Below are 24573 nucleotides of genomic sequence, written 5' to 3' on the forward strand. Positions count from 1 at the left end.
TCCATATTAACTTGTAATAATTTTCTTTAACACGTATCGATAGGTTTTTTAAATGTCTTTGTCCCCATAACTGTTGCCACTCTATTTCACTTATTTTTATCCCTAAATCCTCTTCCCAAATCTCCTTAAGGGTACTCTTTTTCATTTTCCCATCCTTCATTTCAATTAGTATCTTATAGATTTTGCTAATTATACCTCTCAAGTTTTCGTGTTCTTCTACTGCCCTTCCCTTCTGTATTATTTGTTCAAATTGATTGAGTTGGCTTCCGTTTCTATTATTTTTTTTCCAGTTTATTAACCATTGTTCTAGTTGTATACAATGAAACCATGATAATTTTATTTCTTTAAACTCTTCCAACATCCTTTCCCTCTTCATTTCCGCCTTCATCCAATCCCCTATTCTATCTAAATTTATTTCCCTTACCTTTTTATCCATTGCTTTTTTTAAATTTTTTGGGAATTTCTTTTCCATCACTATTGGGGTTATAGTTGATCCTTCCTTTATTAACCTCCCCTTATATTTATTCCATACTTTCAGTATGTTGCTCAGCATTGGGTTTCTAATTTCCCTCAGTTCTTTTCTAGTAAGCTGTTTAAAAAATATATTCCAAGTTTCATCTTCCACTTTTCCTGATTCATTACTAAGCCAATCTATTCCCTCTTTTTTAACCATTCCTTCTATAACCAAATTTAATCTACTTGCTTCATAATATTTTTTTATATTAGGTAGTGCTAGTCCACCCTCCTTTTGCGATCTATACCATAACTGTTTGTTTAGCCTGTTTCTTTTACTTCCATTGCAGTACTTATTAATCATTTGTTGCCATCTAATTAGCTCTTCTTCTGTGATTTGAAGTGGTAACATTCTAAATATAAAATTTATCTTTGGAAGTATTTTCATTTTTACTAAAGCTATTCTTCCAAACCAGGATAAATGTATACCTTCGTACTCTATTAACTCTATTGACTATCACTCATAAAAACACTGGAAAACACAGCAGAAGGGATTTAAAATGCCGAAAAAGTAAAAAGATGCTACAGCGCATGTGCAAAACCACATATATATACGCAAATACACATATATACACAAATATATATACACACATATACACATAACACATATAATAATAATAATAACCAGAATATTATCTATTGGGATTTACAGATTTGGAATTACAATTAGATGAGAACGAAGATAGACTATTTACCTATGCTACAACAGCGGCGAGAATATTATTGGCGAAGTTTTGGAAAAAGGAAGATATCCCTACCACTGACGAGTGGTTAGGGAAATTAAGAGAAATAAGAGAAATTGACGAATTAACTTTTTTCTTGAAAAAGAATACCGGGAACCCGATAAAGAAGACAGATTGGACTCTATATGAAAATTACGAAAAGGAAATAAATAAATAAGAGGAATACTATGAAGTGGATATAATGGAAATATCATTGAGGACACAACACCTGATGGAGAGATGGAAGTCAATTTTTATTTTATATATATTTTTTCTTTTTTTCTTTTTATTTTGTGTGGCTTTTATATTTTTGTATTTTTTGGTGGACTTGGGGGTAGGGGGATGTATTTCTTACTTTTTTTCCTACTTTCCTATCATCTTTTTTAATATTCTCCCTCTTTCGATGTTATTCTTAAAACCTTAATAAAAACTATTATTAAAAAAAACACATATAATAATAATAATAATAATAATAATAATACTTTATTTATACCCCGCCACCATCTCCAAAAGGGGACTCGGGGCGGCTTACATGAGGCCAAGCCCAACAATTACAAGAAACCAAATATACAACATTAATAATAATAATAATAATAATAATAATAATAATAATAATCTTCATTTATACCCTGCCACCATCTCCCCAAAGGGACTCGGGGCGGCTTACATGAGGCCAAGCCCAACAATTACAATAAACCAAATATACAACATAAATAATAATAATAATAATAATAATAATAATAATAATCTTCATTTATACCCTGCCACCATCTCCCCAAAGGGACTCGGGGCGGCTTACATGAGGCCAAGCCCAACAATTACAATAAACCAAATATACAACATAAATAATAATAATAATAATAATAATAATAATAATAATCTTCATTTATACCCTGCCACCATCTCCCCAAAGGGACTCGGGGCGGCTTACATGAGGCCAAGCCCAACAATTACAATAAACCAAATATACAACATAAATAATAATAATAATAATAATAATAATAATAATAATAATCTTCATTTATACCCTGCCACCATCTCCCCAAAGGGACTCGGGGCGGCTTACATGAGGCCAAGCCCAACAATTACAATAAACCAAATATACAACATAAATAATAATAATAATAATAATAATAATAATAATAATAATCTTCATTTATACCCTGCCACCATCTCCCCAAAGGGACTCGGGGCGGCTTACATGAGGCCAAGCCCAACAATTACAATAAACCAAATATACAACATAAATAATAATAATAATAATAATAATAATAATAATAATAATCTTCATTTATACCCTGCCACCATCTCCCCAAAGGGACTCAGGGCGGCTTACATGAGGCCAAGCCCAACAATTACAATAAACCAAATATACAACATTAATAATAATAATAATAATAATAATAATCCTTATTTATACCCCGCCACCATCTCCCCAAGGGGACTCGGGGCAGCTTACATGAGGCTAAGCCCAACAATTACAATAAACCAAATATACAACATAATAATAATAATAATAATAATAATACTTTATTTATACCCCGCCACCATCTCCAAAAGGGGACTCGGGGCGGCTTACATGAGGCCAAGCCCAACAATTACAATAAACCAAATATACAACATAATAATAATAATAATAATAATAATAATAATAATACTTTATTTATACCCCGCCACCATCTCCAAAAGGGGACTCGGGGCGGCTTACATGAGGCCAAGCCCAACAATTACAATAAACCAAATATACAACATAATAATAATAATAATAATAATAATAATAATAATACTTTATTTATACCCCGCCACCATCTCCAAAAGGGGACTCGGGGCGGCTTACATGAGGCCAAGCCCAACAGCAAATAATAATAATAATAATAATAATAATAATAATAATAATAATCTTTATTTATACCCCCCACCATCTCCCCAATGGGGACTTGGGGCAGCTTACATGAGGCCAAGCCCAACAGCATATAACAATAACAATAATAATAATAATAATCATCATCATCATTATTTATACCCCGCCACCATCTTCTCAAGGGGACTCGGGGCAGCTTACATGAGGCTAAGCCCAACAATTACAATAAAACAAATATACAACATAAATAATAATGATAATAATAATAATAATAATAATAATAATAATACTTTATTTATACCCTGCCACCATCTCCCCAAGGGGACTCAGGGCGGCTTACATGAGGCCAAGCCCAACAATTACAATAAACCAAATATATAACATAAATAGTAATAATAATAATAATCTTCATTTATACCCCGCCACCACCTCCCCAAGGGGACTCGGGGCGGCTTACATGAGGCCAAGCACAACAACACATCAGTAAAAACAACAAAGCAATAAGCACACACATATACACATAACACAAGCACACAAAACATATACACAGACTGGGCCACAGCAACACATGGCAGGGGACAGCTAGTAGTTTCATAAATTTGGAAGGGACCCCCAAAGGCCATCCAGTCCAGGACTGCACATATATCTCGACATGACTGCCCGTCAGTGGAGATGTTCCAGACCGGTGACCTGGGTGTGAGAGGGACTGACCTTCAGGGTGGGGGGCGATGCTGAGGACCCGGAGGTGGAGGCTGGCGAGGGGGGCGGCGCAGACGTCCCGGCCCAGCAGCGGCACAAAGGGCAGCACAAAGGTGATCTCGTACTTGTGCAGGATCTTCAGGAAGCCCACCTGCAAGGAGGAAGGAAGAGAAGAAGGAAGGAAGCAGAGGCTGAGGCGGAGCAGCAACACAGGCAAGGAGATCCCGAAACAGGTCGGTGTGGCTCCATGTGCAATGTACAAACAGCTCAGCACCTGACCCAGCTACAGAAATTAATGAGCAAATAGATAGACAGGAGGAGGTCAGTCAAAACAGGAGAGTCGAACAGTGGCTTTGGCGTTCTGCCAGGCTCTGAGAGAAAAAGATAAGAGATTCTCAGCTAAAGCAAAACCAATTTCTGAGCGTTAGAGGCATAGCTAACAAGGAGATAAAAGTCCCAAGCACAGGATATGTAGTCAGATGAAGCATTGTTTGGCATCAAGTCAAGATCTCATCCTTGTTTCATGGAAGCTTTGTTTGAAAAATTCATGTTTTTAAGTGCCTTTGTTTCATGGTTTTGCTTCTTGGATTTTATGCTTCTATATTCATGCCTTGGGTTCATGCCGCCCTGAGTCACCTTCGGGCTGATGTGGGCGAGATAGAAATAATGTAAATAAATAAATAAATAAATGTTTCCTGATTTCTTGCATTTTATTTGGGAATTTTTGACTTTGTTTTGATGAACTTTGCTGGACTACTACCCTGGATTACTTTGTTCCTGCTTATCTTCCTACCTAATTGGATTTACCTATTTCTTTAGAGTGCTTTTTACTTTCCTGTTTTTTAATTATCTTCAATAAAAGGATTGTTTTCCCTATCCAACAGGGTCATGTTTAAAGTCAGAGGGCTTTTCCTGTCCTGGAGTGCAACACCAGTCTAACCCCATTCTGCCAAGAAGCAGGAAAATTGCATTCAAAGCACCCCTGACAGATGGCCATCCAGCCTCTGTTCAAAAGCCTCCAAAGAAGGAGCCTCCACCACAATATAAGGATTTAAAGATCGAACTGCAAAGACTCTGGCAGGAGAGGGAGTCCCAGTGTTGATCAGCACACTGGGTGCAGTGCCTCAAGACCTTGGCCTGCACTTAAAAACAATTGACGCTGACAAAATCACCACCTGTCACCTGCAAAAGGCCACTTTCCTGGGATCTGCACGCATTATTCACCAATACAACACATAGTCTTAGACACTTGGAAAGTGTCCAACATGTGATCCAATAAACAGCCACCAAAGTGACTTTGTTTGCTGTGGATTCATCTTGTTATGTATCTAATAATCTATATAAATAAAAATGTAACGTTCGTTTGTGGGATTAACAGAACTGAAAAACCATTGGACGAATTGACACCAAATTTGGGCACAAGACACCTCTCAGGCCAAAGAGTGACAATCACTCATCAAAACACTGGAAAACACAACAGAAGGTACTTAAAAAACAAAAACAAAAACCCAAAAATACATTACAACGCACGCAGAAAACCAAATATATGCATATACACACACAAAACGGAGGAAGGAAGGAAGGAAGGAAGGAAGGAAGGAAGGAAGGAAGGAAGGAAGGAAGCATGGAAGGAAGCATGGAAGGAAGGAGAGAAGGAGGGAGAGAAAGAGGGAAGGAGAGAAGGAAAGAAAGGGAGAGAAGGGAGAAAGGAGAGAAGGAGGGAGAGAAAGAGGGAAAGAAGAAGGGAAAGAAGGAGGGAAGGAGTGAAAGAAGGAAAGAAAGAAGGGTAGAGAAGGAAGGAAGGAGAGAAGGAGGGAGAGAATAAAATAAAAAATGAAAGAGGGAAGGAAGGAGAGAAGGAACGAAACAGAGAAAGAGGGAGGGAGGGAGGGAGGGAGGGAGGGAAGGAAGGAAGGAGAGAAGGAGAGAAGGAGGGAGAGAAAGAGGGAAAGAAGAAGGGAAAGGAGGGAAGGAGTGAAAGAAGGAAAGAAAGAAGGGTAGAGAAGGAAGGAGAGAAGGAGGAAGAGAATGAAATAAAAAAGTGAAAGAGGGAAGGAAGGAGAGAAGGAACGAAACAGAGAAAGAGGGAGGGAGGGAGGGAGGGAAGGAAGGAAGGAAGGAAGGAGAGAAGGAGGGAGAGAAAGAGGGAAAGAAGAAGGGAAAGAAGGAGAGAAGGAGTGAAAGAAGGAAAGAAGGGTAGAGAAGGAAGGAAGGAGAGAAGGAGGGAGAGAATGAAATAAAAAAGTGAAAGAGGGAAGGAAGGAAGGAGAGAAGGAACGAAACAGAGAAAGAGGGAGGGAGGGAGAGAAGGAGGGAGAGAAAGAGGGAAAGAAGAAGGGAAGGAGTGAAGGAAAGAAAGAAGGGTAGAGAAGGAAGGAAGGAGAGAAGGAGGAAGAGAATGAAATAAAAAAGTGAAAGAGGGAAGGAAGGAGAGAAGGAACGAAACAGAGAAAGAGGGAGGGAGGGAGGGAGGGAGGGAAGGAAGGAAGGAAGGAAGGAGAGAAGGAGGGAGAGAAAGAGGGAAAGAAGAAGGGAAAGAAGGAGAGAAGGAGTGAAAGAAGGAAAGAAGGGTAGAGAAGGAAGGAAGGAGAGAAGGAGGGAGAGAATGAAATAAAAAAGTGAAAGAGGGAAGGAAGGAAGGAGAGAAAGAACGAAACAGAGAAAGAGGGAGGGAGGGAGAGAAGGAGGGAGAGAAAGAGGGAAAGAAGAAGGGAAGGAGTGAAGGAAAGAAAGAAGGGTAGAGAAGGAAGGAAGGAGAGAAGGAGGGAGAGAATGAAATAAAAAAGTGAAAGAGGGAAGGAAGGAAGGAGAGAAGGAACGAAACAGAGAAAGAGGGAGGGAGGGAAGGAAGGAAGGAGAGAAGGAGGGAGAGAAAGAGGGAAAGAAGAAGGGAAGGAGTGAAAGGGGGAAAGAAGAAGGGAAAGAAGGAGGGAAGGAGTGAAAGAAGGAAAAAAAGAAGGGTAGAGAAGGAAGGAAGGAGAGAAGGAGGGAGAGAATGAAATAAAAAAGTGAAAGAGGGAAGGAAGGAAGGAAGGAAGGAAGGAAGGAAGGAGAGAAGGAACGAAACAGAGAAAGAGGGAGGGAGGGAAGGAAGGAAGGAGAGAAGGAAGGAGAGAAAGAGGGAAAGAAGAAGGGAAAGAAGGAGTGAAAGAAGGAAAGAAAGAAGGGTAGAGAAGGAAGGAAGGAGAGAAGGAGGGAGAGAATGAAATAAAAAAGTGAAAGAGGGAAGGAAGGAAGGAAGGAAGGAAGGAAGGAAGGAAGGAGAGAAGGAACGAAACAGAGAAAGAGGGAGGGAGGGAAGGAAGGAAGGAGAGAAGGAGGGAGAGAAGGCGGGAGAGAAAGAGGGAAAGAAGAAGGGAAGGAGTGAAAGAAGGAAAGAAAGAAGGGTAGAGAAGGAACGAAGGAGAGGAGGAGGGAGAGAATGAAATAAAAAATGAAAGAGGGAAGGAAGGAGAGAAGGAACGAAACAGAGAAAGAGGGAGGGAGGGAGGGAGGGAAGGAAGGAGAGAAGGAGGGAGAGAAGGCGGTAGAGAAAGAGGGAAAGAAGAAGGGAAGGAGTGAAAGAAGGAAAGAAAGAAGGGTAGAGAAGGAACGTAGGAGAGAAGGAGGGAGAGAATGAAATAAAAAATGAAAGAGGGAAGGAAGGAGAGAAGGAACGAAACAGAGAAAGAGGGAGGGAGGGAGGGAGGGAGGGAGGGAGGGAGGGAGGGAGGGAGGGAGGGAGGGAAGGAAGGAAGGAAGGAAGGAGAGAAGGAGAGAAGGAGGGAGAGAAAGAGGGAAAGAAGAAGGGAAAGAAGGAGGGAAGGAGTGAAAGAAGGAAAGAAAGAAGGGTAGAGAAGGAAGGAAGGAGAGAAGGAGGGAGAGAATGAAATAAAAAAGTGAAAGAGGGAAGGAAGGAAGGAAGGAGAGAAGGAATGAAACAGAGAAAGAGGGAGGGAGGGAAGGAAGGAAGGAGAGAAGGAGGGAGAGAAAGAGGGAAAGAAGAAGGGAAAGAAGGAGTGAAAGAAGGAAAGAAAGGAGGGTAGAGAAGGAAGGAAGGAGAGAAGGAGGGAGAGAATAAAATAAAAAATGAAAGAGGGAAGGAAGGAGAGAAGGAACGAAACAGAGAAAGAGGGAGGGAGGGAGGGAGGGAGGGAAGGAAGGAAGGAGAGAAGGAGGGAAAGAAAGAGGGAAAGAAGAAGGGAAAGGTGAGAAGGAGTGAAAGAAGGAAAGAAAGAAGGGTAGAGAAGGAAGGAAGGAGAGAAGGAGGGAGAGAATGAAATAAAAAAGTGAAAGAGGGAAGGAAAGAGAGAAGGAACGAAAGAGAGAAAGAGGGAAGGAAGGAAGGAAAGAAGGAAGGAAGGAAGGAAGGAAGGAAGGAGACAAGGAAGGAACCAAAGAGCAAAGGAAGCAAGAAAAGAAACAGGTAGAGAAGGAAGAAAGGAGAAGAGAAAGAAAAAGAGGGAAGGAGGAAAGGAAAGAGAGAAAGGAGAGAAAGAGGGAGGGAAGGTTGGCCACAGCTACGCGTGGCGGGTACAGCTAATAATAATAATAATAATAATAATAATAATAATAATAATAACCACCGAAACAGGGAAAAGTGAGGCCAGATGGATGTAGAACGAGGGAGGAAAGGAAGGTTCCCGCCTTCCTCCCCCATTCTGTTGATTCTGCATTGAAGCAAACGAGGTTGCCCTAATCAGGCTGTTCCTGGAATGCGGGGCGGATAATTGGTTTTTGCATCCAAAAAGTCATTAGGCTTCTTTGCGTGAGCATCAACAGAAGAAGAAGAAGAAGAAGAGGGGGCAAAAAAGTATTGTACTCCAACAAGGAGATCCAAGCCCATTTCTAGAGAGCCCTCTCCTCCGACCCATCTGCTCAGCATTTGAGGAAACAAGGCTGGCTTCTGGGGAGCCATTGGGCAAAACAAGGCTGCGCAATCCTGACGATATGAGCCCTAAGCAATATTGATTGTGCACTAGCCGTCCCCTGCCCCGCGTTGCTGTGGCCCAGTCTGTGTATATATGTTTTGTGTGTGTATATATGTGTGTGTTTATATGTGTACGTGCATATTGTGTATATGTGTGTATATATTGTGTATATGTGTGTGTGCTTATATATATATATAGAGAAATGTGTGTGTATATATGTGTGTGTTTGTGTGTTATATGTGTACGTGCATATTGTGTATATGTGTGTATATATTGTGTATATGTGTGTTTGCTTATATATATATATATAGAGAGAGAAATGTGTGTGTATATATGTGTGTGTATATATGTGTGTGTATATATGTGTGTGTATATATGTGTGTGTTTGTGTGTTTATATGTGTACGTGCATATTGTGTATATGTGTGTATATATTGTGTATATGTGTGTTTGCTTATATATATAGAGAGAGAAAAATGTGTGTGTATATATGTGTGTGTATATATGTGTGTGTATATATGTGTGTGTATATATGTGTGTGTTTGTGTGTTTATATGTGTACGTGCATATTGTGTATATGTGTGTATATATTGTGTATATGTGTGTTTGCTTATATATATAGAGAGAGAGAGAAATGTGTGTGTATATATGTGTGTGTATATATGTGTGTGTATATATGTGTGTGTTTGTGTATATATGTGTTTGTATATATATGTGTATTTGTGTGTTTACATGTGTAAAGACTACAGGCTGCGTGCCGTTTGGTGTTTTCAGCAAGGTGAAGCTACTCTGAGGTGCGATATTGTCCTCCTCTGCGAAAGGAGGCCAATGGCTCACCAAACTACAACTCAGAAGATTCCATAATATTGAACCATGGCAATTAAAGTGGAATCAAACTGGACTAGTTCCAAAGTGTAGACCTGACCCCAATCAATGCAAATAAGACAGGAATAAAACCAGGTCTGGGCCCTTGGAAAGTGGCTTGAAAGTCCAGACTAAAACCCAGCAATGGACGGCACACAAGGCCTAGCCATTCCAAATACAGACCGTCCCTGAGTTATGACTTGCACATGACTCGCAGTTAAGAATGGGGGCTGGACTGGATGGCCTTTGGGGGTCCCTTCCAAATCTATGATACTATATGTATCTCATGTCTATCTGTATCTATATATCTATATTATAATAACACTAATAATATACAATATAACTATATATTAGTATTATTATATTATTATACACACACACACGCATACATACACAAGCCATCCCCAAGTTACAAACATCTGACTGAGAAACAACTCCTAGTTAAGAACAGGGCTGGACTGGATGGCCTTTGGGGGTCCCTTCCAAATCTATGATACTATACTCTATCGATCTATCGATCCATCTATCTATCTATCTGCCACAGGGGTGTTCCCTGTTCCCTATGCCATCCAAAGCTAACAGGTATATATACACTTAAGGCAGGTCCCTGTTCTGACTTACATACAAATTCAACTTAAGAACAAACTTACAGAACCAATGGTGTTTGTAACTTGGGGACTGCCTATATTTTGCATGATATCAAACGGGGGGGGGGGGGGTCAACAGGAAGACCCCATTAATTTCAACAGGTCTTCTTAAGCAGAGGCTGGACGGCCATCTGTTAGGACGGCTTGGGGTGGTGGTCAGACCAGGTGGCCCTTGGGATCCCTTCCAATTATTATTCATTCACTCATAACCGCTGATTGAATCTGCTTCTGAGTCCAGTAGAGTCTCCTTCTCTGGTGGAGGTTTTGGCTGGAAGGCCATCTGTCAGGAGGGCTTGGATTGTGTCTTCCTGCCTGGCAGCAGAGGGTTGGGCTGGATGGCCGCTGGAGTTCCCTTTGCATTGGTGGAGGGCTTGAGCAAACTCCTCCAAGGAGTCCATCCATAGCATGCCTTCAATGGGTGTGCCGTACTCCATCCACGTGTGTGTGTGTGTGGGTGTGTGTGTTTACTGCTCTGCTGAGCCCTTAATTCAGCCTAATCTCCCAAGGCAGCCTTCCTTCACCTGCCAGACGTTCCGCACGTCGTGGTCGTCACAAGGGATTGACCTGATTCCTACGACTCTTCCTTCTTCATCTCCGGCCTCTCCTCTCTTGCAGATCTCTGCATTTCCTCAAAACGTTGTCTCTAGAGCTGCATCCACACTGCAGAGTTAATTCAGTTCAGCACCACCACAACATGCAATGGAGATGTCGCTTTTGCAAAACATCTGAAGAGGGCTGGCACCTTGCAAACTCCAACTCCCAGGACTCTGTTGCATAGAGCCACAGCAATTAAAATGGTTTTGGTGTTGTCGTTGTTGTTGTATTATTATTATTATTATTATTATTATTATTATTATTATTATTATTATTAGCTGTACCTGCCACGCATTGCTGTGGCCAACCTTCCCTCCCTCTTTCTCTCCTCCTTTCTTTCTCTCCTCCTTTCTTTCTCTCTTTCCTTCCTTCCCTTCTTTCTTTCCTTCTCTTCTTCCTTCTTTTTCTTCCTCTTCCCTTCCTTCCCTTCTCTCCTTCCTTCCCTTTTTTCTTTCCTTCTCTCCTTCTTTCTCTTCCTCTTCCCTTCTCCTCCCTTTTCTTTCCCTCCGTCTTTCTCTCCTTCCTTCCTTCCTTCCTTCCTTCCTTCCTTCCTTCCTCCCTTCCCTTCTCTCCTTCCTCCCCTTTTTTCTTTCCTTCTCTCCTTCCTTCTTTCTCTTCCTCTTCCCTTCTTCCCCCCTTTTCTTTCCCTCCCTCTTTCTCTCCTTCCTTCTTTCTCTTTCTCTTCCCTTCCTTTCCTTCTCTCCTTCCTTCCCTTTTTTCTTTCCTTCTCTCCTTCCTTCTTTCTCTTCCTCTTCCCTTCCTTCCTCCCTTTTCTTTCCCTCCCCCTTTCACTCCTTCTTTCTCTCATTCCTTTCTTCCTTCCTTCCCTTTTTTCTTTCCTTCCTTCCTTGTCTTCTCTCCTTCCTTCCCTTTTTTCTTTCCTTGTTTCCTTCCTTCTTTCTCTTTCTCTTCCCTTCCCTTTCCCCTCCCTCTTTCTCTCCTTCTTTCTCTCCTTCCTTTCATTTTTTCTTTCCTTCTCTCCTTCCTTCTTTCTCTTTCTCTTCCGTTCTTCCCCCTTTTCTTTCCCTCTCTCTTTCTCTCCTTCCTTCCTTCCTTCCTTTCTCTCCTTCCTTCTTTCTCTTCCTCTTCCCTTCTTCCCCCTTTTCTTTCCCTCCCTCTTTCTCTCCTTCCTTCCTTTCCTTCTCTCCTTCCTTCCCTTTTTACTTTTCTTCTCTCCTTCCTTCCTTCTTCCTCTTCCTCTTCCCTTCCCTTTTCTTTCCCTCCCTCTTTCTCTTCTTTCTCTCATTCCTTCCTTCTCTTTTTTCTTTCCTTCTCTCCTTCCTTCTTCCTCTTTCTCTTCCCTTCTTCCCCCTTTTCTTTCCCTCACTCTTTCTCTCCTCCCTCCCTTCCTTCCCTTTTTTCTTTCCTTCTCTTTCCTTCTTCCTCTTACTCTTCCCTTCTTCCCCCTTTTCTTTCTCTCCCTCTTTCTCTCCTTCTTTCTCTCCTTCCTTCCTTTCCTTCTCTCCTTCCTTCTTTCTCTTTCTCTTCCCTTCTTCTCCCTTTTCTTTCCCTCCCTCTTTCTCTCCTTCCTTCCTTCCTTTCCTTCTCTCCTTCCTCCCCTTTTTTCTTTCCTTCTCCTTCCTTCTTTCTCTTCCTCTTCCCTTCTCCCCTTTTTTCTTTCCCTCCCTCTTTCTCTCCTTCTTTCTCTCCTTCCTTCCTTCCTTCCTTTCCTTCTCTCCTTCCTCCCTTTTTCTTTCCTTCTCTCCTTCCTTCTTTCTCTTCCCTTCTTCCCCCTTTTTTTCCCTCTTTCTCTCCTTCCGTCCTTTCTTCCTTTCCTTCTCTCCTTCCTTCCCTTTTTTCCTTCCTTCCTTCTTTCTCTTCCTCTTCCCTTCTTCCCCCTTTTCTTTCCCTCCCTCTTTCTCTCCTTCTTTCTCTACTTCCTTCCTTCCCTTTTTTCATTCTTTTTTTCATTCCTTCTCTCTTTCCTTCTCTCCTTCCTTCTTTCTCAAACACCTTTTCCCCCAGCACCACACCCAGAGTCCAATAATACTATCTAGAAATGTGGATCAAGGAAAGCCAGTACAAAGGGGGAAAGAGGCAATTCCAAAAGAGTCAGGAATCAGATCAGGAAACTTGAGTCGTGAACCTGAGAGCATAGACAGGAAAACCATCCTGAAAGCAACATTATCTCCTCTGAGAGCCTTGCAGCCAAACTATTTTAAGCCTGTCCAGGCACCCATGACATCATGTAGAATACACCTGAACTTCAAGGTCTACCCACGGCTTCTGTGAGAATATTTAACTTGCCTGTGTCTTACTCCCTCTGTTCTCAGGTCTAATCTAATTTCTCGGGAAAACTCCTCATCACTTTCCCCTGTTGCCTGGGAACCAGCTCTAGAATTCAAAGCATTCTCTGCCTGGGCTTCATCTGCCTGCAATTCTCTCTGATCTGACACAGACTCCTCAATTAGAAACCCATAGAATCCTAGAATCAAAGAGTTGGAAGAGACCTCCTGGGCCATCCTCCAGTCCAACCCCATTCTGCCAAGAAGCAGGAATATCGCATTCAAAGCACCCCTGACAGATGGCCATCCAGCCTCTGCTTAAAAGCTTCCAAAGAAGGAGCCTCCACCACACTCCGGGGCAGAGAGTTCCACTGCTGAACGGCTCTCACAGTCAGGAAGTTCTTCCTCATGTTCAGGTGGAATCTCCTCTCTTGTAGTTTGAAGCCATTGTTCCATTGCGTCCTAGTCTCCAGGGAAGCAGAAAACATGCTTGCTCCCTCCTCCTCCCTATGGCTTCCTCTCACATATTTATACCCGGCCCTCATCATATCTTATCTCAGCCTTGTCTTCTTCAGGCTAAACATGCCCAGCTCCTTAAGCCGCTCCTCATAGGGCTTGTTCTCCAGACCCTTGATCTGCACCCTCCTCCTCCCTGTGGCTTCCTCTCACATATTTATACATGGCTATCATGTCTCCTCTCAGCCTTCTCTTCTTCAGGCTAAACATGCTCAGTTCCCTAAGCCGCTCCTCATAGGGCTTGTTCTCCAGACCCTTGATCATTTTAGTCGCCCTCCTCTGGACACATTCCAGCTTGCCATCATCCCCCTGAGCCTCTAAAAAACCCTCAGATGCTTGCCATGCTAGAACACTCAGGTGCACGTCTTACCTTGACGAGGAAGGTTCCGTCCTTCTCCTGGCTGACCATGACCACCGAGTCGTGCAGCTTCTCGTCAAAGTGGACATGGCTGGAGGAGCCCTCCACCACCTGCGTCGGGGCAAAGCGCACCCCCGAGACCTTGGGCTTCGTGCCTGCGGAGAGGGGGACACACATCAGGGACCAGCTTTGGGAGCGTCCGCACTGCAGGCCCAATGTGGTTTTGCACCACTTTAACCACACTCAAGGGCTGGTGCCTCCGAAGATTGCAACTCCGAGGATCCCATTGCATTGATTGAGCCTTCTGTGGCTAAAGTGGTGCCAAACTGCATCCGCTGGCCAGTGGAGATGCACACCCTTAAAGACACAATTTCTTATGTGATTATTATAACACACAAATAAAGGGGAAAACATAACAATCAGCAACAAAATTTGAAAAAAAATGTTCCTGGTTTGAGCATCCCTTATCCAAATAATAATGATAATACCAAAATATTATTGTTAATAACACTAGCCGTCCCCTGCCACACGTTGCTATGGCCTAGTCTGTGTATATGTGCCTTGTGTATGTATATGTGTGTACATGTGTATATACACATATGGAAATGAGCACCAACCTCCAGAGTTGGTCACAACTAGACATTAATGTGAGGGGAACACCTTTACCTATGCGTATACATGTGTGTTTGCGTACGAGAAGCTCGGTCTGTCACTGAACACTGAGAAAACCAAAGTGCTGTTCCAGTAGTCACCAGCCATTCCCTCTCCAATGCCAGTGAATCAGCTTAATGGTGTCACATTAGAAAATGTGGACCATTTCCACTCCCTTGGCAGCCACCTCTCCACCAAAGTCAACATCGACACCGAAATACAACACCGCCTGAGCTCTGCAAGTGCAGCATTTTCCCGAATGAAGCAGAGAGTGTTTGAGGACCGGGACATCCGTAGGGAGACCAAGGTGCTTGTCTATAAAGCTATTCCCCTCCCAACCCTGCATATGCCTGTGAGACGTGGACTGTCTACAGACGTCACATGCAACTCCTGGAACGATTCCATCAGCGCTGCCTCCGGAAAATCCTGCAAATCTCCTGGGAAGACAAGCGGACAAACGTCAGCGTGCTGGAAGAAGCAAAGACCACCAGCATTGAAGCGATGGTCCTCCAACATCAACTCCGCTGGGCCGGCCACGTTATCCGGATGCCTGACCACCATCTCCCAAAGCAGTTGCTCTACTCCGAACTTAAGAACGGAAAATGGAACGTTGGTGGGCAGGAAAAGAGACTTAAAGATGGGCTCAAAGCCAACCTTAAAAACTCTGGCATAGACACTGAGAACTGGGAAGCCCTGGCCCTTGAGCGCTCCAGCTGGAGGACAGCTGTGACCAGCAGTGCTGCAGAATTCGAGGAGGCACGAGTGGAGGGTGAAAGAGAGAAACGTGCCAGGAGGAAGGCGCGTCAAGCCAACCCCGACCGGGAACGCCTTCCACCTGGAAACCAATGCCCTCCTCACTGCAGAAGAAGATGCAGAGCAAGAATAGGGCTCCACAGCCACATACAGACCCACAAGGAAATCCATAGTGGAAGACCATCTTACTCGTCCAACGAGGGATCGCCTAAGTAAGTAAGTAAGTAAGTAAGTAAGTAAGTGTTTGCGTATATATGTGTGGTCTTGCACATGTGTTGTAATGTAATTTTTGGGTTTTTGGCCATTTAAGTCCCTTCTGTTGTGTTTTTCAGTGTTTTTATGAGTGATGGTCACTCGTTGACTTTATAGGTGTCTTGTGTCAATTTTGCCCAGTGGTTTTTGATTTATGTTAAACCCACAAACGAACATTACATTTTTATATATATATATATATATATATATATATATATATGGGTTGTGCGGTTTCGTTCGTTAATTTCGTAATTCGTTAATAATTCGTATTTAAAGTGGTTTACGATCCGATATTGAACCATTCAGGAGCAACTAAAAATCTAAACGAATTTTTAAAATTTATTTCGTAATTGTTTCGTAATTGTTTCGTTATTATTTCGTTATTATTTCCGTATGTCTGGTGCAAGTTTTATAGTTGTTGTTTGTTTTATATCAGTGATAAAAGAATAAATTATCACACCAACAGTCAACCACAGAGGGAGAGGGAAGCTTCAGAAGTTTTTTAGTGTATTGCGCGATCGCGGCCGCCATTAACGAATCGATTCGTTATTGTTTCGAAATTGTTTCGTAATTTCCGAAATTTCGTAAATATTGAACTTTTAAAAGAAAAATTTCGGAATTCTTTTAAATAACGAAACGCAAAAACCCCCTAAAAACGAATAGTTTAGAAACAATTTTTCCGTGGTTGGATAGCCCTAATATATATATATATATATATATACACTGCCAGGCCATCAAATGCTAATCAAGGTGGTCAGTTGAAACATTCCCGCCTAGCTCCAGCAGACAAGAGTCCTTTGTCCCACCCTGGTCATCATTCCACACATAGATAAACCCATTTTCCTAGTTTCCAACAGACCTCACCACCTCTGAGGATGCTTGCCATAGATGCAGGCGAAACATCAGGAGAAAATGCCTCTAGACCATGGCCATATAGCCCGAAAAAACCTACAACAAGGACACCTAATCACCTCTCAACAAAAGATAGCTCCAGGCACTGCCAGGCTATCAAATGCTAATCAAGGTGGTCAGTTGAAACATTCCCGCCTAGCTCCAGCAGACAAGAGTCCTTTGTCCCACCCTAGTCATTATTCCAGAGATATATAAACTCTTTTTCCTAGTTCCAACAGACCTCACAACCTCTGAGGATACTTGCCATAGATGCAGGCGAAACATCAGGAGAAAATGCCTCTAGACCATGGCCATATAGCCCGAAAAAACCTACAACAAGGACACCTAATCACCTCTCAACAAAAGATAGCTCCAGGCACTGCCAGGCTATCAAATGCTAATCAAGGTGATCAGTTGAAACATTCCCGCCTAGCTCCAGCAGACAAGAGTCCTTTGTCCCACGCTGGTCATCATTCCACACATAGATAAACCCGTTTTCCTAGTTTCCAACAGACCTCACTACCTCTGAGGATGCTTGCCACAGATGCAGGCGAAACGTCAGGAGAGAATGCCTCTAGAGTCTAGACCATCAAAATCAAAAGCACAAAGAGATGCAAAAGAGCAAAAACAGAAAACAAAAAAGAATTTTATCTTTATGTACCAAGGTGACGCTAGCCCACCTTTACCTACATCCACATGGGAGCTGAAGGCATGAAAGCCTCTTATCTCTGGTCCCAAGCCGCCCCCAAACACAAAGGCCCGTCTTGCACAAACGGCTTCTTCCTTATCTGGCACCAGGTGCGGCTCCGACACAAGGGAGACCGCGCACGCATGCTCGCTCTCCTTGCAAGACCACCCTGCCAACACGGAGAAGCACATCTCCCGGGCTCATTGTGATGTGACACGATTTTTGTTCCTGGGTGATGAATGCCATGGTTTCCTAATTGGTTCGATCCTAAAAACATTCGATGTGGAAACCTTCACCCAAAGTAAATGTTGGGAATCAGCCTGTGTTTGTGTTTCAGGATCCTGATGTGGGAAATGATGATGAGGGAAATGATGATGAGGGAAATGATGATGAGGGAAATGATGAGGTACAAGATAGAGATGGTTTGCAAGATGGAGATTGTTTGCAAGATGGAGATGGTTTGGTCAATGACTTTCAGGCAGACAAGGACAGAGAGGCCCCAGTGCAAAGGGCAGTTTCTCATGAGAATATCCCTGCTGGGCTTAAGGATGATGGTTCACTCCCTCTTTCTGTGAGCTCTCAAGATTTGAGTTTGGAAAACAATCTGACACCTGGGAATTTTAATGAGCAGCCAGATCGGGAGCTGAAAAACAGGTGGGTGGAAATTAGCCAGGATCAACAGCAAACTCAATACCTCACTACCTCTGAGGATGCTTGCCATAGATGCAGGTGAAACGTCAGGAGAAATGCCTCTAGAACATGGCCCTATAGCCCGAAAAAACCCACAAGAACCTAGCAAACTCAATGTTGACATTGTTCCAAAGGGCTTCGTCTGATAAGGGGGAAATGTGGGGGAAAGCGAAACCAATTTCTGAGTTTTGGGATATAAGGTTCACCTGAAGGGGAAACCTGTTAGATCAGGCATCGTTTGGAAATCAAGTTCACGTGCCATGGAAATCCTGTTCAAGGGGTCTTGTTCCTGTGGAGTTCTTTAGCCTTTTGGACTCTTTGCATTCTGTTTGATTCCTGTCTGGATTAATGCTGTTTTGGATTGCTTTGATTTCTTATGTGGACATTGCTTTATTTATTTATTATTTATTTATTTGCTTAATTTTTATACCGCATTTTTCAGCCTAATTCGGCGACTCAATGCGGTTTACAATGCAATTTATTACAATAACAATTAGTTAAAAACACAGTATACACAACGGACAATACAAACGACACAACAACACAACATAGTCATCAACGCCTCAGTAAAAATCAGATTCCGTTCTCGTAATCCTTCTACCATTCCTTTGCGTTACTACTGCTTATGGACTAATTACTTTGTGGAACCTTCTGATTTTCTTACAAGCATTTGTTCCTTTTGACTATTTACTAAGCTTCAGTAAAAGAAGATTTGTTTCTTCACTCTTCGTTGGTGTGTTTAAAGTCAGAGGGCTCCTTCTGAACAAGAAGGCACGGCCAGCCTTGCCCTGAGGGCCAGCAGAGGAAGTGCCTGCCAAGGACTCACCTGCCAAGGGTCACTGGGCACCTGATGGGCCAAAAGTGTGACACGGAAGGGCGGAGGCCCCAAGCGGGTCCGGGCGAGGAGCGGAAGGAAGAAAGGGAGTCGCCCGCCTGGGAAGCCCCTTCCGCGCCCGGGGCCAGGGAACACCCTCCACCCACCCAGCTGCACCACCGGCCTTGGCTGCACTACGACTCCCAAGCCCTTGGGTTGCACAGGTGCTTGCAAAACAGCCGGCTCCTTCCGCAAAGGCAACCTGCAAACTGCTGCCAGATGGGAAGGCCAGGGATAGGCAGGCCGCACATCAGACTCATGTCCAAATAGAAGGGTGCAGCGTACAATCTGAATCCATATTTATCTATTGCACAAGATCTCCATAGTGTAGCATACAATTTGAATTCCCCAGGACTGGGAACGGTGATTCCCATTAGAATAATAGAATCCTAGAGTTCGAAGGGACCCCCAAAGGCCATCCAGTCCAACCCCCTTCTTTCTGACAGGTAGGAAAAGAACCATGAAAATTCCCCAGACAGATGGCCATCATGCCTCTGCTTAATAATAATAATAATAATAATAATAATAATAATAATAATAGAATCCTAGAGTAGGAAGAGAACCTAAGATCACCCAGTCCAACCCCCTTAGTAATAATAATAATGATAATAATAATAATAATAATAATAATAGAATCTTAGATGAGGAAGAGAACCTAAGATCATCCAGTCCAACCCCCTTAGTAGTAGTAGTAGTAGTAATAATAATAATAATAATAATAATAGAATCCTAGAGGAGGAAGGGAACCTAAGATCATCCAGTCCAACCCCCTTAGTAGTAGTAGTAGTAGTAGTAATAATAATAATAATAATAATAATAATAGAATCCTAGAGGAGGAAGGGAACCTAAGATCATCCAGTCCAACCCCCTTAGTAGTAGTAGTAGTAGTAGTAGTAATAATAATAATAGAATCTTAGATGAGGAAGAGAACCTAAGATCATCCAGTCCAACCCCCTTAGTAGTAGTAGTAGTAGTAGTAGTAGTAATAATAATAATAATAGAATCCTAGAGGAGGAAGGGAACCTAAGATCATCCAGTCCAACCCCCTTAGTAGTAGTAATAATAATAATAATAACAACAACAACAATAACAATAATAATAGAATCCTAGAGTAGGAAGAGAACCTAAGATCATCCAGTCCAACCTCCTTCTGCCAGGTAGGAAGGCACAATCAAAGCATCCCCAACAGATAGCCACCCAGTCTCTGCTTCATAATAATAATAACAACAACAACAACAACAACAACAACAACAACAATCCAATCTTAGAGTTGGAAACAACGGCAGCAGCAGCAGCAATCCAATCTTAGAGTTCAAAGGGACCCCCAAAGCCCATCCAGTCCGACCCCCTTCTTTCTGCCAGGCAGAAAAAGCACCATGTAAGTTCCCCAGACAGATGGCCATGCTGCATCTGCTTAATAATAATAATAATAATAATAATAATAGAATCCTACAGTAGGAAGAGAACCTAAGATCATCCAGTCCAACCTCCTTCTGCCAGGTAGGAAGGCACAATCAAAGCACCCCCAACAGATAGCCATCCGGCCTCTGCTTCATAATAGCAATAACAACAACAACAATAACAACAACAACAATCCAATCTTAGAGTTGGGACTCCAAAAGCCATCCAGTCCGACCCCTTTCTGACAGGCAGGAAAAGCACTATTAAAGTTCCCCAGACAGATGGCCATCCTGCCTCCACTTAATAATAAATATAATAAATCATTTTATGATTTATTATAATAAATCATATTATTATTATTATTATAAATCATTTTTAAATCATTTTATGTACATGCGGCCCACCCTTTGTTTGTCTGCCATTATGCTTAGTTCCTATGTTTTGTGTATATTGTTTTATATGCTTTGATGTTTTATATTTTACTGTTATGTTGTTTATTTGATTGTAATTTGTATTGTTATATTGTAATTTTTGTTTGGGCGTGGCCCCATATAAGCCGCTCCGAGTCCCCTTTGGGGAGATGGTGGCGGGGTACAAATAAAGTTATTATTGTTGTTATTATTATTATTATTATTATTATTATTATTGAATCCTAGAGTAGGAAGAGAACCCAAGAGCCACCTAGAGGCTGTTGTAGGCATTGACGCCAATCATTTACGCATCGTTTGCAGCGGATTCTGCAGAAGAGGCATCTCTTGCACTTATTTATTTATTTATTTATTTTATTTACTTCATTTTTATACCGCATTTTTCAGCCCTTGGCAGGCGACTCAATGCGGTTTACAGTGCAATTAAAAACAAGACAATACAACAACAGGATCGGCGACGTTGATCCACAACAATTAACGATCAGACAGGACAAATCAACAAACAACATATATAGCGTCTTAATTGAAATCGGATCCGTTCTCATAGCCGTTATGCCGTTCCTATGTTCCATTTACCGTCTTCCTTAATTAGTTGCATTGCTTAGCCAAACGCTTGTTCGTACAGCCAGGTCTTGACCATTCTCCGAAACGTCAGCAACGAAGGTGCCTGTCTGATGTCTGCCGGCAAGGCATTCCATAGCCGAGGGGCCACCACTGAGAAGGCCCTGTCTCTCGTCCCCGCCAAGCGCGCCTGTGACGCAGGCGGGATCGAGAGCAGGGCCTCCCCAGACGATCTTAATGTTCTAGTCGGTTCATAGGTGGAGATGCGTTCGGAGAGGTAAGCGGGGCCAGAACCGTTTAGGGCTTTATAGGCTAAAGCCAGCACCTTGAATTGTGCCCGGTAGCGAATTGGCAGCCAGTGGAGCTGGCTCAACAGAGGAGTGGTGTGCTCCCTGAGTGCCGCTCCCGTTAGCAACCTGGCTGCCGAGTGCTGGACCATCTGGAGCTTCCGGGCAGTCTTCAAGGGCAACCCCACGTAAAGCGCGTTGCAGTAATCAATCCGGGATGTAACCAGAGCGTGGACCACCGTGGCCAAATCAGACTTCCCACTTCCTTCATAACAAAGGCAAACCAGCCTGTTTAGCAAGCCTTGCAAAAGCCGATTTGCTATCAGTAAGTGCTTGGGATTTTTATCTGTTTTACATACCTGGGGTCACATAAACATGAGATGGTTGAAAAGAAGCTCTCTGAAGCTCTAGGTACTTTTACTGCCTATTACAGGGAAAACCAGCTGATCCCCAACCCATCTAAAACACAGGCATGCGCCTTTCACCTCAAGAACAGACAAGCATCCCGAGCTCTGAGGATTATTACCTGGGAAGGAAGGAATCCCACGGGAGCATTGCAGCATTGCACCCAAATACCTGGGAGTCACTCTGACCTACAAGAAGCACTGCCTTTACATCAAGCAAAAAGTGGGCGCTAGAAACAATATCATACGAAAGCTGACTGGCACAACCTGGGGATCACAACCAGACACAGTGAAGACATCTGCCCTTGCGCTGTGCTACTCTGCTGCTGAGTATGCATGTCCAGTGTGGAACACATCTCACCACGCTAAAATAGTGGGTGCTAGAAACAATATCATACGAAAGCTGACTGGCACAACCTGGGGATCACAACCAGACACAGTGAAGACATCTGCCCTTGCGCTATGCTACTCTGCTGCTGAGTATGCATGTCCTGTGCTACTCTGCTGCTGAGTATGCATGTCCACTCTGCTGCTGAGTATGCATGTCCAGTGCGCTAAAATAGTGAGTGCTAGAAACAATATCATACGAAAGCTGACTGGCACAACCTGGGGATCACAACCAGACACAGTGAAGACATCTGCCCTTGCGCTAGGCTTGGCTACTCTGCTGCTGAGTATGCATGCCCAGTGTGGAACACATCTCACCACGCTAAAACAGTGGATGTGGCTCTTCATGAGACGTGCCGCATCATCACGGGTGTCTGCGCCCTACACCACTGGAGAAATTACACTGCTTAGCCGGTATTGCACCACCTGACATCCGCCGGGAAGTGGCAGCCAATAGTGAAAGGACCAAGGCAGAGACATCTCCAGCTCATCCCCTGTTTGGGTATCAGCCAGCACGCCAACGACTTAAATCTAGACATAGTTTTCTAAGATCTACAAAGACCTCAGCAAGCGAGAGTCCAAAAGTGGCAGGCTCAAACCCATGGCTGATACCAATTGAGAGACTCCCCCCTGGGCACACAGAGGACTGGGCGACTTGGAAGGCGCTGAACAGACTGCGCTCTGGCACCACGAGATGCAGAGCCAACCTTCAGAAATGGGGCTACAAAGTGGAATCCTCGACATGCGAGTGCGGAGAGGAGCCAACCCGAGACCACTTGCTGCAATGCACCCTGAGCCCTTCTTCCACATGATGCACAAGGGAGGACCTTCTTGCGGCAACCCCAGAGGCATTCCAAGGGGCCAGAGACTGGTCAAAGGACATCTAATCAACTACCAAGCTTGCAAATGTTGTATTTTGTCTGTTTGTTTGCTTTGTTCTGTTAGAATTGTAATACAATGGTATGGTTGCTGATGACACGATAAATAAATAAATAAATAAAATACATAAACATTTCCCAGGTTGTAACCTGCCTTGAGCCGTGAGGAGAAGAGGGTGAGAAATAAAGTTATTATCTATTTGTTTATTTTTATTTATTTACAGCATTTCTAGCCAGCCTTTCTCCACCCCGGAGGGGGCTCAAGGCGGTTTACGCTGAGGCAACTATTCAATGCCTTCAAAAGCAATGCACAGCTAAAATAAACATTTAAATAGAATGATCAAATGCCTTAAAACATTTAAACATATGAAACAATATAGATATAGATATACTGTGGTGGAGGCTCCTTCTTTGGAAGCTTTGAAATAGAGGCTGGATGGCCATCTGTCAGGGGTGATTTGAATGCAATATTCCTGCTTCTTGGCAGAATGGGGTTGGACTGGATGAAGGCCCCCCAGGTCTCTTCCAACTCCAGGATTCTATGTTCAGAGGTGGAACTCTCTGCCTCGGAGTCCAGTGGAAGTTCCTTCCTTGGAGGCTTTGAAGCAGAGGCTGGATGGCCATCTGTCAGGGGTGCTTTGAATGCAATATTCCTGCTTCTTGGCAGAATGGGGTTGGACTGGATGATGGCCCCCCAGGTCTCTTCCAACTCTAGGATTCTATGTTCAGAGGTGGAACTCTCTGCCTCGGAGTCCAGTGGAAGTTCCTTCCTTGGAGGCTTTGAATCAGAGGCTGGATGGCCATCTGTCAGGGGTGCTTTGAATGCAATATTCCTGCTTCTTGGCAGAATGGGGTTGGACTGGATGATGGCCCATGAGGTCTCTTCCAACTCTAGGATTCTATGTTCAGAGGTGGAACTCTCTGCCTCGGAGTCCAGTGGAAGTTCCTTCCTTGGAGGCTTTTAAGCAGAGGCTGGATGGCCATCTGTCAGGGGTGCTTTGAATGCAATATTCCTGCTTCTTGGCAGAATGGGGTTGGACTGGAGGATGACCCAGGAGGTCTCTTCCAACTCTTTGATTCTAGGATTCTAGGATTCTGTACTGTGTTTATATATATACCAGAGAGAGGGAGGGAAGAGGGTGTTTGTATGTATACATACTATATATAAAAGTAAAGGTAAAGGCTTCCCCTTGATATTAAGTCTCGTTGTGTCTGACTCTGATGCTCATCTCCATTTCTAAGGTGAAGAGCCGGCATTGTCCATAGACATCTCCAAGGTCATATGGCCACTGACATGAGTGCACAGAATGCCGTTAACTTCCTGCCAAAGCTGTACCTATTGATCTACTCACATTTGTGTGTTTTCGAATACTGCTAGGTTGGCAGAAGCTGGGGCTAGCAGCGGGAGCTCACCCCGCTCCCTTGGTTTGAGCCAGCGTTGTCCGTAGACACCTCCAAGGTCATGCGGCCACTGACATGAGTGCACGGAACGCCGTTAACTTCCTGCCAAAGCTGTACCT

General features: G+C 43.4%; 1 protein-coding gene across 1 annotated transcript in view; it reads right to left on the reverse strand.

Annotated features, from left to right (window-relative positions):
- The window catches only part of ADISSP (adipose secreted signaling protein), an 87908-nt gene that overhangs the window by 13743 nt on the left and 49592 nt on the right, over window positions 1–24573 (reverse strand). Inside the window, exons 3-4 of the mRNA XM_067468424.1 lie at window positions 13921–14063; window positions 3808–3946 (exon numbers count right to left, since the gene is read on the reverse strand). Of these exons, the coding sequence (XP_067324525.1) occupies window positions 3808–3946; window positions 13921–14063 (282 nt within the window). The remainder of the gene's footprint in view (window positions 1–3807; window positions 3947–13920; window positions 14064–24573) is intronic.

The sequence above is a fragment of the Anolis sagrei genome, chromosome 5 (assembly GCF_037176765.1).
Source record: "Anolis sagrei isolate rAnoSag1 chromosome 5, rAnoSag1.mat, whole genome shotgun sequence".
Classification (NCBI taxonomy): domain Eukaryota; kingdom Metazoa; phylum Chordata; class Lepidosauria; order Squamata; family Dactyloidae; genus Anolis; species Anolis sagrei.